The following is a 17,670-nucleotide window of genomic DNA, read 5'->3' as shown; positions in this document are numbered from 1 at the left end:
TGGATTGGCCATGCTAAATTGCCCATAGTGTCCTGAAAAGTAAGGTTGGGGGGGGGGGGGGGGGGGGGGGGGGGTTGTTGGGTTACGGGTATAGGGTGGGTTTGAGTAGGGTGATCATTGCTCGGCACAACATTGAGGGCCGAAGGGCCTGTTCTGTGCTGTTCTATGTTCTATGTTCCAAAGGAAACTGGAGTTTTGCCTGTTCCACCGTGCTTCCAGATCCTTTTTTTTTTAAAAGGAGAGTTGACGTATAAAAATAAATTGTGGGTTCATTTCAGTGTCAATCCTAATAAACAGGAGTAGCAGCTCCTGCACACACACAAAAGAAAGCTGCTTTCACAAATAATGATTTCTGGTTGCAAGATATAGACAAAAGAAATGTCATGAGCTTGAATATGGGCATGAAAATTCTTGTTTGGTTAATGACAGTCTGTGAGCAAAAATTGTAAAGGGAAATTTGTTACATCTAATATCTCAAGAGTATTATTTCAACATTAATCTACTCAGAATATTCGCAATATCACTGATAGTGTTCTAAATTTCCTTCAAATCCATAAAAACATTTATATTACACATAAGAAATTGTTCCATTTTGAAAATTCTAAAAATATATTAGGTTTCATAGAATCCCTACAAGTGCAGAAGGAGGCCATTCAACCCATCGAGTCTGCACTGGCCCTGAGCACCCCACCCAGGCCCACTGCCCCACCGTAACTCCATTTAACCTTTGGATACTAAGGGGCAATTTAGCATGGCCAATCTCCCTAACCTGCACATCACTGGACTGTGGGAGGAAACTGGAGCACCTCGAGGAAACCCACGCAGACACGGGGAGAACATGCAAACTCCACACAGAGAGTCACCCAAGGTCAGGATTGAACCCGAGTCCCTGGCGTTGTGAGGCAGCAGTATTAATCACTGTGCCACCCAATGCCTTTATAAAAGAGAAAATTAAGAACTATACACACGTTCAGGAAAACGGCTCTACATTGTTAATCATGAACTCCTATAATATTTAGATATTCTTACCGTGGCTTCATTACAAACAGTGCATTTAACAACATGCTGGTGGAGCTTGCCCTCCAAATTAATCAGGGATTGGCACACACGACAGTTTATTACTGGTACTCCTCCAACATCGGGACTCGCCACTGGGCTGTAAGGGGGTGGGAGCTCTCCTGTGAAGAAAAACAGATCAAAACGTTTTACAATGAACATCATTATAGAACAGGAATTACTGGCTCACCCGATGGGTTAGTGGATAAATGTTAGTTAGGTTGCTGCACCAGATCAGAAATGGGTGGTAAGGTCTGATCCCTGGGCTGATCTAACCTTGGGATATCAATGTGACAGTGTGGTTGGCTTCAGCAACCTTGAGCTCAGGAGGGAAGGAATAAAATAAGCCACAGTTCATGCTCATCATCGTATCAATTTATCGGTTTCTGAAAGTGTTTTTGTGGAAGCTAGCAAACAACAGAATCAGATTCAGGTCAGCAACACCTACAGAAAAGTAATGTGCCAATTGTTCCTGCCATATGCACAACTGTCGCATAAAGATACTTTGTAGGTTTTGTGAAATTATTTCTGTGAAGGCATTACTGGAAAAGTAAAGATATCTTTAACCTTTTTAACTTGCATTGTTTTAAAACACACATTATCTGTTGAATTTCTGCAATAAAACAATGTCCCAAAGTTAGCAGAGAAAGGAGATATTGATTTCCTCAATCTTAGTTACACACAAATACACACGAGCACAGAAAAGACAACCCATCTGCATTCTTTACCAGCAGCAGCTGCTCATGCACATGTAATTTTGTTATGAAGACTTCCAGAACTTTGATTCAGCAAACAATGACAGAACTGTAATTTTAACTCGTAATCAATCTCCTGCAGTATTGCTCGAGACAAGTTCCGAATGAACCATGACACGGGGAGCAATGGGCTTAGGTCAGGGTGCTCTTTCAGAGGGTCGGTGCAGATTTTATGGACCGAATGGCCTCCTTCTGCACTGTAGGAATTCTAAGGATTATGTAGCTGAAACAGGAATGCCCTTGTGTTCTGGTTCTCTGGATTTTAAGGAACAATATGTTTGATACAAAAGCCCTCAAAATTTGCACCGAATACTTGGATGTGTTGACTCCACCCAGAGTTTGTGGGAGCATGCAAGTCCTTCATTATCATGGCCAATGCACATCTCTGGACTATAGGTGCACATCCCGTAAAAAACGACTTTAAAAAAAGATCCAGTTTAGGTTTCTGTTCAATGGTAACCCTGAGGATATTTATAGTGGGGGACTAGGTGATGGTACTGCCGCTCATTCTCTTTTGTTTAGATGGTTATTGCCTGGTACTCATGTTACACTAATGTTACTTCCCACTTCTCAACCTCAGCCAGAATGTTGTTCAGGTCTTTTGCATATGGACACAGAATGTGTCCATAATCTGAGGAGTCCCTAATGTTATTTACTCTTACAGTAGGCTCTGGAGTTATCTGTATTTTATAACAACATTACAAACATTGTTGAATAAATCACTCAATGTAAAAAATAATTGTTCTCAGTTGGTGGGAATCATAGGGGGCGGGATTCTCCGAGCCCCACGGTGGGCTGGAGAATCAGCACAACCACGCCACGTAGCCCCGACACTGGCACGCAATTCTCCGAGGAGTGGAGAACCGGCGCCATTTGCGCCGGCGCATTTGGCGCGGCGCCGGTCGGGGGCCGCCGATTCTCCGGCCTTGATGGGCCGAGCGGAAATGGCAGACTCCCGGCGGCGCCGGTCACACCTAGCCGGTGGGAACTCTGTGCGCAGGGTCAGGGCGCGGCCTGTGGGGGGGGCCTCCGATGGGGTCTGGCCCGCGATCAGGGCCCACCTATTGGCGGGCCGGCCTTTCCAGCCCAGGCCCTATTTTGTTACGTGACCTTCCCCTGAACGCCCTCACAGTGTTGCGTTGGGGCCGACGCATTGAGGAAGTCCCGCGCCGCCACTGCGCATGCGCAGGTTGGCGCGGCACCCAGTTGACGCCAGGAAGGGAGGCTGGAGCGGCGTGAACCGTTCCAGCGCCATGCTGCCACCGTGGGGCCAGAATCGGTAGTGCCCGCGCCCGTTTCGCACCGTCGTGAAATGTGGCGGCGTTCACGACGGCGCGGACACTCTGCCTCCATTTCGGAGAATCCCGCCCAGGATCTCCCTACAGTGCAGAAGGAAGCCGTTCAGTCACCCATATGTCCGGTGTCACTCTGCAGAACCAGGATCAAGGTGAGTGGTCAATGGAATGCGCAGCAAGATGGCTGCCTTGCAGACCACGGCAATGGTGGTCTATGCAAGGACACCGCCCCAGTTCTGTGGGGGTTGACCCCGGCCACTGAGCCTGTTCCCCATCACCACAAACCTTCCCAACCCAGCTAGCATGGTAAGTGTCTGGCCTGACCTCCCACAGTTGCCCTTCTCCACATCCTACCTCCTCTCTCTCGCTCATCAGCCACAACGCCAGTTTCACGATTTTTAAAAGCACAAGTGAACCATGCCATCGGGAACTCGGCCCATCGGAGGCAGAGGACACGGACAATAACGGGTCAGGACCGCTAATCATAGAATCATAGGATTTCTTTTTCTGGTGGCATTGGTTGTGAGAAATGTTGGCCAGGACACTGGGAAAAGTCCCAGCTGTTCTGAGTTTTGACACAGGATATTTCCGTGTCTATCTGAACAATCATACAGGATCTCAGCTTAAAGCTTCATGCAAATGACAGCAGCAATGACAATACAGCCTTTTCATGATATTGCACAAGTATCGGCATGGTTCATATACTTAAATCCTATTTATTTTACACTTCCCTCCTTTAGCCTGCTGTGCTACATATACCCAACTCCTTATGACTTACTCACTTAACCCAGGCATCTAGGTAATTGCATTGGATAGGATTTGTTTATTGTCACGTGTACCGAGGTACATTGAAAAGTATTGTTCTGCATACAGTGCAGACAGATCATTCCATACATGAAAAGAAAATGCATAAGGCATACATAAAAGGCACAATGTAAATACATAGACTCAGGCATCGGGTGAAGCGAACAGGAGTGTAGTACTACTCAGTAGAGAAGGTGTGTGAAGAGATCAGTTCAGTCCATAAGAGGATCATTCAGGAGTCTGGTAACAGAAGGGAAGAAGTTGTTTTTGAATCTATTAGTGCATGTTCTCAGACTTTTGTATCTCCTGCCCGATGGAAGAAGTTGGATGGGAGGGGTTTTTGCTTATGCTGCCGGCTTTCCTAAGGCAGCGGGAGGCGTAGACAGAATCAATGGAGGGGAGGCGGGTTCATGTGATGGATTGGGTGGTGTTCACAACTTTCTGAAGTTTCTCATGGTCTTAGGCAAAGCAGTTGCCACACCAGGCAGTCAGATAGGATGCTTTCTATGGTGCATCTGTAAAAGTTGGTAAGAGTCAATGTGAATATGCTAAATTTCCTTAGTAGGATTCACAAGAAAAAAAAAAAGAGCCTCTTTCAATTGTTGGGTTAACATCACACTTTCACATGGTCTTCAATGAGTTGAGAATGTATATTAGAATATATATTACAGCACACCAGACTTTAATTGGCAAACAAATGTATTTATCGATGGAAGAGGCAAATAATAATAGTAACATAACATATACTTTATACTACAGAAAAAGATACTGTAAATGACTGAAACTGCTGTGCTTGTCCTTCTAGATGGTTAAGGTCATGGGTTTGTAAGGTGCTATTGAAGGGGCTTTGGTGAATTGCTGCAGTGCATCTTAATGATGGGACACATTGCTTCCACTGCAGGCCGGTGGTGGAGGGACTGGATGTTGAAGGTGATAGATGGGGTCCCCATCAAGCTTTGTCCTGATAGTATCGAGCTTATTGAGTGTTATTGGAGCAGCACTCATCCAGGCAAGTAGAGAATATCCCATCACACTTCTGACTTGTCCCTTTGCAGATAGAGGACAGGTATTGGGGATTAAGGAGGCGAGTTACGCTCCACAGAATTCCAAGCCTCTGACCTCCTCTTGCAAATTCATGAACACAAATGAGCATTCACTTATATAACATGTAGTGCCTTCAACATATCCTAAAACACTTTACAACCAACAGATACTTTAGAAGTACCGTCACCGTTGTTGTTGAAGTAATATCCTTTGCCAACTTCTACAGAAGATAATGCTCGACTATATCTCCTGACGACTTCAGACAAACTCAAAAATCTGATAATCACAAGGCCTTCAGAAAAACTGGGAACAGATTTAACTGGCTGTTAAATTCAAAAAGGTTTTAAAACGCATTTGGACAAATATCACCAAACGTTTTTATTTGGATAACTGGCTTGGAATTTCCCTGACATCTGGCCTCAGAATTAATGGTTCAAGTTAAGCTGGGTTATGATCTCTGGAATTTAAGCCATTTGTTTTTACACATTTTTTTTCATGGGATGTGGGTGTTGCTGGCTAGGCCGATATTTCTATTGCCCATCCCCAATTTCCCTCAAGAAGGTGGTGGTGGTGAGCTGCCTTCTTGAACCACAGTGGTCGATGTTTTGAAGGCATAACCACAATTAGAGAGAAAGTTCCAGGTTTTGACCCAGCAACAGTGAAAGGATAGCGATATAGCTCCAGGGCAGGATGTTGTGTGACTTGGAGGGGAATTTGCAGGTGGTGGTGTTCCCATGCATTTGCTACCCTTGTCCTTCTAGATGGTAGAGGGCACGGGCTTGCAAGGTGCTTTGGCAAGTTGCTGCAGTGCATCTTGTAGATGGGACACATTGCTTCCACTGTGTGCTCGTGATGGAAGGACTGGATATTGATAGATGGGGTCCCTATCAAGCTTTGTCCTGGCTGGTGTCAAGCTTATTGAGTGTTAGAGCCGCATTCATCCAGCAAGTGGAGAATATTCCATCACAATACTGACAAAAGGTTATTATTATTGTGCTTTTATTTTTAATGGGACAGGCATTGGAGAATCAGGAGGCGAGTTACTTTCCCCAGTTCTGATTTGCTTTTGTAGCCACAGTATTTATCTGGCTGTTCCACTTCAGTTTCTGGTCACTGGTGACTCACAGGATGTTGATAGGGGATTCAGCGATGGTAATGCCATTGAAAGTTGGATGCTCTCTTGTTGGAGATGGTTACTGCCTGGCACTTTGTATGATGTGAATGTTACCTGCCACTTACTTATCAGCTCAAGCCAATGTTGTTCAGGTTTTGCTGCCTAGAGACACAGACTACTTCCCAGATCATAGAATTTACAGTGCAGAAGGAGGCCATTCAGCCCATCAAGTCTGCACCGGTCCTTGAAAAGAGCACCCTACTTTTCTTTTACAAATTTAGAGTACCCAATTCATTTTTTTCCAATTAAGGGGCAATTTAGCGTGGCCAATCCACCTACCCTACACATCTTTGGGTTATGGCGCCAAAACCCATGCAAATATGGGGAGAATGTGCAAACTCCACACGGACAGTGACCCAGAGCCGGGATTGAACCTGAGACTTCGGCGCCGTGAGGCAGCAATGCTAACCACTGCGCCATCATGCTGCCTAAAACACCCTACTTAAGCCCACACCTCCACCCTATCCCCGTAACCCATTGGACACCAAGGGCAATCCACCTAACCTGCACGTCTTTGGACTTTGCGAGGAAAACGGAGCACCCGGAGGAAACCCACGCAGACAAGGGAAGAATGTGCAGACTCTACACAGACGGTAACCCAAGCGGGGAATCGAACCTGGGATGCTGGAGCTCTGAAGCAACAGTGCCAACCACTGTGCTACCGTACCGCCAGTATCTCAGGAATTGAGAAGGCTGCAGAACAGATTCACTGATGATTGCACAATCCCGGCTTCTGACCTTATGATGATGAAGAGAAGGTCACTGAGGAAGCAATTGAAGTTGTTTGAGTTAAGAACACTACCTGAGTTTACACATTCTCCCCATGTCTGCGAGGGTCTCATCCCCACAACCCAAAGATTGGCCATGTAAATTGCCCCTTAATTGGGAAAAAAAGAAATGATACTCTAAATTTTTTTTTTTTTTTAAACACTGCCTGAGGAACACCTGGGACAGACAATTGATCTCCTTCTTCCTTTTTGCTAGATGTGACTCAAACCATGGAGCTACCCAACCGCCCCCCCCCCCCCCCCTCCCCCCAACCACCCAAATTCCCATCAACCTCAAGTTTTGCTAGGGCTCCTTGATGCCACATGTATTCAGTCTAATGCTGCCTCTATGTCAAGAGCAGTCATCAGTCACTCTCACTTCACCTCATTTATCCATATTTGGACAAAGGCTATAATGAGGTGAGTTAGGAGTCAGCCTAGCAGAACCAAAATGGAATGCCAGTGGGCAGGTTACTGTACCAGGATAGAATTAAAACTAAACCTTGGACAAAGATCTTTTATTGTTATAGCATCCACCAGCTCCTGTTCCAGAAACTGGGAGTGTTATCAACCTCACCAAATCAACAAAGGTAACCAACAAGTCAGCAAGGTAACTGGGTCAATAGACACCTAGGTCAATGGGTAGCAGATAAAATTACACTTTAAACACAGCAATGATCCAGCATAACTGATCAGGAAAATACTCTTGCAGTTATAATTCTCAGCACAGACTCAACTAAAACAAAAATGAAAAGTTATAATTGTTGCAGAAGACTCACACAGAATAATATCTGTAGCTCTGGTCACCCAATCACAGAAATAACTGTAAAGAAAGTGAAAGAGTACTAAGATGGACAATGGAAATGATTTGAGGCATCTGAAATTTTAACTTATAAAGGAAATATTAAAGAAGCTTCTGAATTAAGAGTAGTTAATTTATAGAAAGTCTAGCAAGGAGTGATCATATGCAGGTAAAAAGATATATAGAACATAGAACATAGAACAGTACAGCACAGAACAGGCCCTTCGGCCCTCAATGTTGTGCCGAGCAATGATCACCCTACTCAAACCCACGTATCAACCCTATACCCGTAACCCAACAACCCCCCCCTTAACCTTACTTTTTAGGACACTACGGGCAATTTAGCATGGCCAATCCACCTAACCCGCACATCTTTGGACTGTGGGAGGAAACCGGAGCACCCGGAGGAAACCCACGCACACACGGGGAGGACGTGCAGACTCCACACAGACAGTGACCCAGCCGGGAACAGAACCTGGGACCCTGGAGCTGTGAAGCATTTATGCTAACCACCATGCTACCGTGCTGCCCCTCACAGGTGCAAGATCTCCTGCCATGACTACCCTTAAACCACTCATTTACTCCCTTTTAACAAAACATTAAACCGTTTACAAATACTATTTACTTACCTCCCTAAGGCTAACTTTACTTCCCTTACCCTGCTATGTTTACTTATATACGATTTTACTATAATGACCCTGACTTATACTTACTTGAGCTGTTTATCAGTTATGCCCCTCCTCCAAGAAAAAAGAAAAGCACATTTTATACTCATGACTGTTTCACTGTGACGCTGACTGCGATGTCAATGAGAACAGGAATCCGACCGTGGTGATTATGAAACTCAATTGTGTTCCGTTCCTGCCCGGACTGAGCTCCGCACTCAGACTTTTCAGTTTCACCGTCTCCCAGTTTTACCTAACTTCCTGTTGCCACCCAACGCCAAAAGAACTCTCAGTTCAGCCAAGCAGGCACTCACAGTGCAGACCATGTGAAGATTTAAAAAACCTTTTAACAATCCGACACAGATCTCACTCATATTAACTTGATAGTGCAAAGCTCCCATTCAAGAAACCAATACAAAGCTTTTAAATGTCCTCAAGTGGTTAATCGCTTAAAAAACAAAGACCCAACAGCAATGACAGCTAATCGTCATAGTCCCTTTAAACTGTCGATCAAACTTTGAACTCAGAACCCCCAAGTTATCATAACTAAAATTGAATCTCTACAGGTTTGAATAGCGGTTGAACCCCAAAAGATCAGAGTACTCCTCAGAACCAGTGTGATAACTTGTTATAAAACAGACATTGACCTACAGAATGTTTATACACCAAGAGCAACTGTCAATTGATATCCAGTCATCTTCAAGTCCACAATGTCACAACTGTGGCATTGCTATTTACAAGCTTCTTACCAGACATTCTATGGCTGATCTAAAAAGGTACATTCAGTGCTACAGTTACAGGGACGGCACAATGTTTAGCACTGCTGCCTCAGTGCCATGGAACCAAGTTCGATTCTAGCCTTGGGTGACTGTGTGGAGTTTACACCTACTCCCAGTGCCTGCATAGGTTTCCTTTGGGTCCTCCAGTTTCCTCCCACAGTTCAAAAATGTGCAGGTTAGGTGGAGTGGCCATGCTAATTTTCCCCTTGGTGTTCTAAGGTGTGCAGTTTAGGTGGATTGACCATGATCAATGCGTGGGCTTATGGAGATAGGGCGGGGGAGGGTGATCTTTCGGAGGTTGGTACAGACTCGATGGGCTGAATAGCCTCCTTCTGATCTGAAGGTATTCTATGAAAAATAAAAGAGAACATGGTTCAGCAGATAGGACTAGAATAAAATGCGGATTATCCAACCAATGCTCCCTTCAAGAATAACTCTCCTTTGGGAAGGCAGAGCACAGAAATTACCCACCTAGGTTCTGAAAATACCTGCCCATACCCCTCAACATCACCATCACCCTCTGCTACTCGAGACCCAACTTCAAATTGGGTCTAATTTTTGGAGAATGCTATTATCTCCTTTGGCTTTTGCAGTGCCTATTTTGTCTCAGTACGCTTCTGTGAAATACCTTATGATGTGTTTCCATGTTAAAGGTACTACATTATATTTCATTTGCACTTTTTTGATTGAAATCAATTCTACAACCCTACAAGTCATTTCAAACAACTGCTTGCAAAAAGAAGTCACCAAAAACCATACATTTTCTAAAATATTGCCTCAATTGGGTGGTTGGTAACCTTTGCCCAACAAAATATAATAATATAATAATAGCTTATTGTCACAAGTAGGCTTCAATTAAGTTACTGTAAAAAGCCCCTAGTTGCCACATTCTGGCACCTGTTCGGGGAGGCCGGTACGGGAAGATGTTGTAGCTTTAAGACCTTAAGCATTTTTAATGGTCAGACCCCATGTAGGGCTGTAGAGTTGATTTCAATCAAAATAAATGCATGCTAAATATAATGTAGTACCTTTAACATAGAAACACATCAAAAGGTACTTCACAGAAGCATCATGAGACGAAAAGTAGATGAGGAAAACAATTGTCATGGAGAATCTATTTGCTTTCTTACTGCCGAAATCAGTATGTTTTATATGGGAAGGAGTGCACCTTATCTTACACTTGGAAGTGTGTATTCCAATTAATCTATTCAGCAGCAAGCTTTCATAAGTTTAAAATAAAAATTATTTATTCTTCCATGTACTTACCCCTGATTAACAAGACATCACACTCGGTCTCACACGCACACAACATGAACAATGATTGGGTACAGATAAAGATAGTGCACTTTTTCGGATTACAATTAATTCAGTGAGGGCCTTGGAAAGCAAACAGTTCAGAGCAGGTTGTGAGGTTTCTTGTAGATAAATATCTCGGAGATTTCTCAGGTGAATTTTGAAACTGGAACAGGTTAAGTACTTTGCCTGGGTCTGGAAATAGCTGATGGCTGATGGATCTGCTGGGTTTGGGCAATAAGGCTTCAGTGCCTGAAACCAGCATTGATCACATGACCACTAAGTTAACATTACTTAAACCTACACAGTCTAGTCTAGTGAGAGAATTCCTTGCAACTTGGACCTGTAGCCACCTAAGATGGACACTGGGCTAACAAGATGGAGAATTGCTAAGACTGCAGGGAAAAAGCAGTTTAGCCAAGACAAGCAGTCTGCAAAGACTGATTAGCATTTTGCAAGCAGCAAAACTAGTTTCTGGCCAGGTGGAAGATCTCAAACCAAAGGTGTTAATAGCAAAACGCTTTGCATATTAATGAGGCAATCCAGATCTGGGCACACACAATGGCAACATTTGGGTTTGAATAGATACTTTAAGTGGATGTCCAGACAGAGCGGCACCAGAAGTATCCACCATAGAGACCGCCCCCTCCATCGAGGAGAGACCCTCACATTGGGGGAATTCAAAAGATATCAATTAGGATCTGATCCAATCGATACCTGAAGGTGAAAGCCCGCCCCAAAAAAGGCACGGACATTGGGGCCCTATAAAGATAGACCCCCACACATGGTCCTGTCTGTTGTTTTCGTGCTCCGGCTTTGACTTCGACCCAGAACTTCGACTTGTATCCTGACTCCAGCCGTTGAGCACCAGCCGCCGAACCGCAAGTGACAATACGACGCTCGCTACGCGAACCAGCCCCACTAGACCCCCAGCGACCAGCACACTCTCTGAAGGTTACAGACCAAGATCGAAATGAAGGCCTCGCTCCCTGACCTTGCCTGTTCCTGTTTAGTTAAGTATTCTGATCGCTTAGTTTAGTTGTAGCTTAGTCCCTTAGCGTGTGCATGCGTATTTATTATATTTTTAATAATAAATACTAATCGTTTGGAACTTACTAATCGGTGTATCGTTTTATTACTTTGAACCTGACCTTGGAATATTTGTGAGGTGTTTATACGGCACCTGGCGACTCCCGAGCTGAAAATACACATATAGAGCCTAGCAGTGTTAAGCACACGGCCTTTAAACGGAGGCGTGTTAATACACTCCAATAAACGCGAATTACACTCAAGTAAAACGTGCAACAGACCTGATGTGTGCAATTTGCAGCTCATGGAGGATAACCAAAGCAAATGGCAGTTAGTAGGTTTACACTGCAAGCAAATACAAAGCTAACTTTGTAATTTTCGACATATAATGTGGAAAGGGCTTATTCTCAGTTTGGACCTCATAGGAGAAAAGAAACTGGAGGATTGCCTAATTTGAAGCTAGTGGAAAAATGTACAGTGGGCTTTAAGAGTCTTTTGGCAAAAGAACGCGTCTGTCAGATTAGCTTTGAAGTATTGAGAAGGCAACCAGAACAAGGGATTGAAGCACCCACAGCAAAGAGGTGGTACATTGAAGTCTTCAGGGACTTCAGGGTCTTACTTCAGGCTGGTCCCAGCAGAAATAAACATCAGAATAAACATCAAATGACATCATAGTCTTTGGGGTATTATAAAGCTATGTTCCTTTATTTGTGAAAATATGACTTCTCAACTTATAACGGACTGGAAATATCGCACACTGATGTCAATGCTTTCGCACAGCAAGATGGGATAACTGGTGAGAAGTGAAGGACACTATCCTTGTAAGAATTAAAAGGTGTAGCAATGAGATTTGGAGTTCTGCCTGAAAGCCAGTAGAATGCAAGTTTTAAAATGGATGGTAAACAGAGAGGTTGAAATTGAGGATACAAATACATAAGTTCGCAGCAAAAAAAAAGATCGGATCAGCATAAATTGGAACTGAAATTTGAGACAGGCAGAGAGAGAGAGAGGGAGGGAGGCAGGCAGCGAGAAAGAGGGAGGGGAGGCAGGCAGCAAGAGAGAGGGAGGGGAGGCAGGCAGAGACAGAGAGAGAAAGAGAGAGAGAGTCACCCGGAGATCATCCGTTTTTTTCACTTCATCAAGGCCCGCAACCTGCCTTCCTCCATCGAGGAGGTCAGGACCGTGACCAGGGACTGCCAAGCCTGAGCGGAGTGCAAACCGCACTTCTATTGGCCAGACAGAGCGCACCTGGTAAAGGCCTCATGCCCCTATCAGCGCTTCAGCGTTGATTTCACAGGGCCCCTCCCCTCCACTGATCGTAACGTGTATTTCCTCAACATTGTTGACAAATACTCAAGAATCCCCTTTGCCATCCCGTGCCCTGACATGACCTCTGCCACCGTCATCAAGGCCCTAAACAGTCTTTTCACCCTGTTCGGGTTCCCCACCGACATCCGTAGCGATCGGGTTTCCTTCGACGTGTTGCATCAGTTCCTGCTCAGCAAGGGCATCACCTCCAGCAGGAGGGCCAGCTACAACCCCCAGGGCAACGGACAGGTGGAGAGGGAGAACGTGACAGTCTGGAAGGCCGTCGTCCTGGCCCTACGGTCTAGAAGTCTCCCAGTCTCCCGCTGGCAGGAGGTCCTCTCTGATGCGCTCCACTCCATCCGGTTGCTCCTGTGAGCTGCCACCAAGGTGACCCCTCACGAACGTATGTTTGCCTTCTCCAGGAAGACCACCTCCGGGATCTCACTCCCGTCCATGCTGACAGTCCCAGGGCACGTCCTCCTCCGGAAGCATGCCAGGATCCATAAATCAGATCCCCACGTCGTGAAGACCCTGCTCCTCCATGCCAATCCACAATATGCCCACGTGGCACATCAGGACGGGCGGCAGGACACAATCTCCCTTCGGGATTTGACACCTGCAGGTTCCCCAGCGACCATCACCACCACCCCCGACCCTACACTGTCTTACCCCACCTCTACTTACATACTCCACGAACTGGCACCCGCAGACCCACCGGCGACCATCACCACCATCTCCGCCCACACACTGTGCCCCCCTCCACTGACTCAACAACTGGTTGAAGACGAGGACAACACACTCCCGGACGCACATAGAACATAGAACAGTACAGCACAGAACAGGCCCTTCGGCCCTCAATGTTGTGCCGAGCCATGATCACTCCACTCAAACCCACGTATCCACCCCATACCCGTAACCCAACAACCCCCCCCCCCTTAACCTTACTTTTATTAGGACACTACGGGCAATTTAGCATGGCCAATCCACCTAACCCGCACATCTTTGGACTGTGGGAGGAAACCGGAGCACCCGGAGGAAACCCACGCACACAGGGGGAGGACGTGCAGACTCCACACAGACAGTGACCCAACCGGGAATTGAACCTGGGACCCTGGAGCTGTGAAGCATTTATGCTAACCACCATGCTACCCTGCTGCCCTTTTTTTTATACCCGTAACCCAACAACCCCCCCTTAACCTTACTTTTTTTTTTAGGACACTACGGGCAATTTAGCATGGCCAATCCACCTAACCCGCACATCTTTGGACTGTGGGAGGAAACCGGAGCACCCGGAGGAAACCCACGCACACACGGGGAGGACGTGCAGACTCCGCACAGACAGTGACCCAGCCGGGAATCGAACCTGGGACCCTGGAGCTGTGAAGCATTTATGCTAACCACCATGCTACCGTGTGCTGTAAGGCGAGAGGGCAGGAGACATGTCTTGACATCGGTGCCCACACCACTACCGGGACTGAGGCGATCACGGCGGAAGGTCAAGGCCCCCGACAGACTTGATCTTTATGACCACTTCACCCCCGCTGGACTCTTTTCTTTTAACAGGGGGTGAATGTGGTAAACCACTGTATTGCATTGTATTGTAGTGTTACATGCCTGGGCTTGTCCCTGCTGGCTCCGCCTGTGGCTCCTCCTCTCAGATGAGAGAGAGAGAGAGAGGGAGGCAGCGACAGAGAGACAGAGAGACAGAGAGACAGAGAGACAGAGAGACAGAGAGAGAGAGCGGGAGGAAAGCGGCGAGAGAGAGAGAGAGAGAGATGGAGAGGGACAGACGGCGTGAGAGAGAACGTGGTAGGCAGGCGGCAGGAGAGATTGGGCAAGATGCAGGCTGTGGGGAGGGAGCGAGCGGGAGGCAGGCGGCGGGTGAGGGAGAGGGCGGGAGGCAGGCGGCGGGGGAGGGAGAGGGCGGGTGGCAGGCGCCGGGGGAGGGAGAGGGCGGGAGGCAGATGGCGGGGGAGGGAGAGGGCGAGAGGGCGGGAGGCAGGCCGCGGGGGAGGGAGAGGGCGGGAGGCAGGTGGCGGGGGATGGAGAGGGCGGGAGGCAGGCTGCGGGGGAGGGAGAGGCGGGGGGAGGCAGGCCGCGGGGGAGGGAGAGGGCGGGAGGCAGGCGGCGGGTCCGCGGGGGGAGGGCGGAGGCAAGCGGCGGGGGAGGGAGGGGGGGAGGGGGGGAGGCAGGCCGCGGGGGGGGGGAGGCATGCCGCGGGGAGGGTGGCAGGCCGCGGGGGAGGGGGAGGGCGGGAGGGTGGGAGGCAGGCTGTGGGGAGGGAGGGGGTGGGAGGCAGGCGGCGGGGGAGGGCGGGAGGCAGGCGGCGGGGGACGGTGGGAGGTAGGCGGCGGGGGAGGGCGGGAGGCAGGCGGCGGGGGAGGGTGGGAGGCAGGCGGCGGGGGAGGGTGGGAGGCAGGGGAGGGCAGGAGGCAGGCGGCGGGGGAGGGTGGGAGGCAGGCGGTGGGGGAGGGCGGGAGGCAGGCGGCGGGGGAGGGTGGGAGGCAGGCGGCGGGGGAGGGAGAGGGCGGGAGGCAGGCGGCGGGGGAGGGAGAGGGCGGGAGGCAGGCGGCGGGGGAGGGAGAGGCGGGGGGGAGGCAGGCGTCGGGGGATGGAGAGGCGGGGGGGAGGCAGGCGGCGGGGGAGGGAGAGGGGGGGAGGCAGGCCGCGGGGGAGGGAGAGGGCGGGGGGGAGGCAGGCGGCGGGGGAGGGAGAGGGCGGGAGGCAGGCGGCAGGGGAGGGCGGGAGGCAGGGGAGGGCAGGAGGCAGGGGAGGGTGGGAGGCAGGCAGCGTGGGAGGGTGGGAGGCAGGCGGCGGGGGAGGGTGGGAGGCAGGCGGCGGGGGAGGGAGAGGGGGGGGAGGCAGGCCGCGGGGGAGGGAGAGGCGGGGGGAGGCAGGTGGCGGGGGAGTTAGAGGGGGGGGGGGAGGCAGGCCGCGGGGGAGGGAGAGGGCGGGAGGCAGGGGAGGGAGAGGGAGAGGCGGGGGGGAGGCAGGCGGTGGGGGAGGGAGGGGGGGGAGGCAGGCGGCAGGGGAGGGAGAGGCGGGGGGGAGGCAGGCGGTGGGGGAGGGAGAGGGCGTGAGGCAGGCGGCGGGGGAGGGAGAGGCGGGGGGGAGGCAGGCGGTGGGGGAGGGAGAGGGGGGGAGGCAGGCCGCGGGGAGGGAGAGGCGGGGGGAGGCAGGCAGCGGGGGAGGTAGAGGGCGGGAGGTAGGCGGCGGGGGAGGGAGAGGCGGGGGGAGGCAGGTGGCGGGGAGGGAGAGGGCGTGAGGCAGGCGGCGGGGGAGGGAGAGGCGGGGGGAGGCAGGCGACGGGGGAGGGAGAGGGCGGGAGGCAGGCGGCGGGGGAGGGAAAGGGGGGAGGCAGGCGGAGGGGGAGGGCGGGAGGCAGGCGGCGGGGGAGGGAGAGGCGGGGGAGGCAGGCGGCGGGGGAGGGAGAGGGCGGGAGGCAGGCGGCGGGGAAGGGGGAGGCAAGCGGCGGGGAGGGAGGGGTGGAGGCAGGCTGTGGGGGAGGGGGTAGGCAGGCTGTGGGGGAGGGAGAGGCGGGGGGGGGAGGCAGGCGGCGGGGGAGGGGGAGGGCGGGAGGCAGGCTGTGGGGAGGGAGGGGGTGGGAGGCAGGCCGCGGGGGAGGGGGAGGGCGGGAGGCAGGGGAGGGAGAGGGCGGGAGGAAGGCGGAGGGGGAGGGCGGGAGGCAGGCGGCGGGGGAGGGAGAGGGGGGAGGCAGGCGGCGGGGGCTGGCAGCGAGGGAGGGGGCGGGAGGCAGGCGGCGGGGGAGGGGGGAGGGCGGGAGGCAAGCGGCGGGGGAGGGTGGGAGGTAGGCGGCGGGGGAGGGTGGGGGGGGAGGGCAGGCGGCGGGGGAGGGTGGGAGACAGGCGGCGCAGTAAAAGGACAAAAGCAAGAGGCAGGAACAGGAGAGGAGAGAGAATTCCAAAGACGACGGAAAGAAAGTGAAATAATTCTGTGCAAACTGTGTAGAGAGATAGAGAGAGCCAAGGCAAGCTGGAAAAAAGTACTCCCGAAGTTCAGGACAGCGTAGTGATGCTGAAAGAGCTGGAGAAACTGAGGTAGAATCTGAAAGAGTAGAGGGAACTGAAATGGGTTTGGACCTCCTGCAGGAGGCGATGGAGCCTTGAGAGTTGGAGTGTCCTCAGGAAGAGCTACTGGGACTTGGGGAAGTAAAACAGATCAGTATATAATCCAAGGAAGTTGCTGTAACTAAGGAACGGCCATTTGAATCTAAAAGAGCCAAAGCCAGACCAGCAGCTGTAATAGGAAAAGTAATACAAAAGGTCAGATCAGGAGGAGCAAAGGAGATCCATGAAGGGCCTTCAAAGGTTAAACAGGATGAAGGGAGCTAGTAATCTGCTTAGTAGACACCTTCAGAGGGATCAGGGCTGTTCCCAAATAGACCAAGAAAGATGCCCTGTGGTAGTCGGTATTAGGGGTATTACGGTACCTAGATTGATGCTGTGAGACCATTGGTGTGGGAGTTACCTGAGACAGTAAGATCATTGGTGAAGCCTGCCTGCTGGTTCCGCCCAGTAAGGCGGAGTACAAGAGTCTGTGTCTCCCTAGCTGCTGCATTCTGTACCTGCGCTGCTGGGGGAAACATCTAGTTCAATAAAGCCTTCAATTGTCGTCCAATTTCACTTCTGGAGTCGTTGCTCAAGCATCAATTTATTAGACTAGATGTTAAAGAATGGAACACCGAATCAAGCCGGAGTGTCTGCACCTCAGCCCCCACAAGGCAAACTCAGCAGTAACCTTCAAACACTGGCTGGCGTGCTTCAACGGGTACCTCAGGACGGCCACAACTACACCCACGGAGGACCAGAAGGTGCAAGTTTTCCACTCGAGGGTGAGCCCAGAAATCTACACCCTCATCGAGGATACGGACAATTTCGA

General features: G+C 50.2%; 1 protein-coding gene across 1 annotated transcript in view; it reads right to left on the bottom strand.

The window, feature by feature from the left end:
- pip4p2 (phosphatidylinositol-4,5-bisphosphate 4-phosphatase 2) overlaps positions 1-17,670 on the bottom strand; it is a 132,850-nt gene that overhangs the window by 86,654 nt on the left and 28,526 nt on the right. The window contains exon 2 of the mRNA XM_038809069.1: positions 1,030-1,178. Coding sequence (XP_038664997.1) covers positions 1,030-1,178 — 149 coding nt within the window. The remainder of the gene's footprint in view (positions 1-1,029; positions 1,179-17,670) is intronic.

Source organism: Scyliorhinus canicula, chromosome 10 (genome assembly GCF_902713615.1).
Source record: "Scyliorhinus canicula chromosome 10, sScyCan1.1, whole genome shotgun sequence".
In the NCBI taxonomy this organism is placed as follows: Eukaryota; Metazoa; Chordata; class Chondrichthyes; order Carcharhiniformes; family Scyliorhinidae; genus Scyliorhinus; species Scyliorhinus canicula.
Note: the sequence above shows the minus strand (reverse complement) of the source record. Positions and strands in the feature narration are given on the sequence as shown.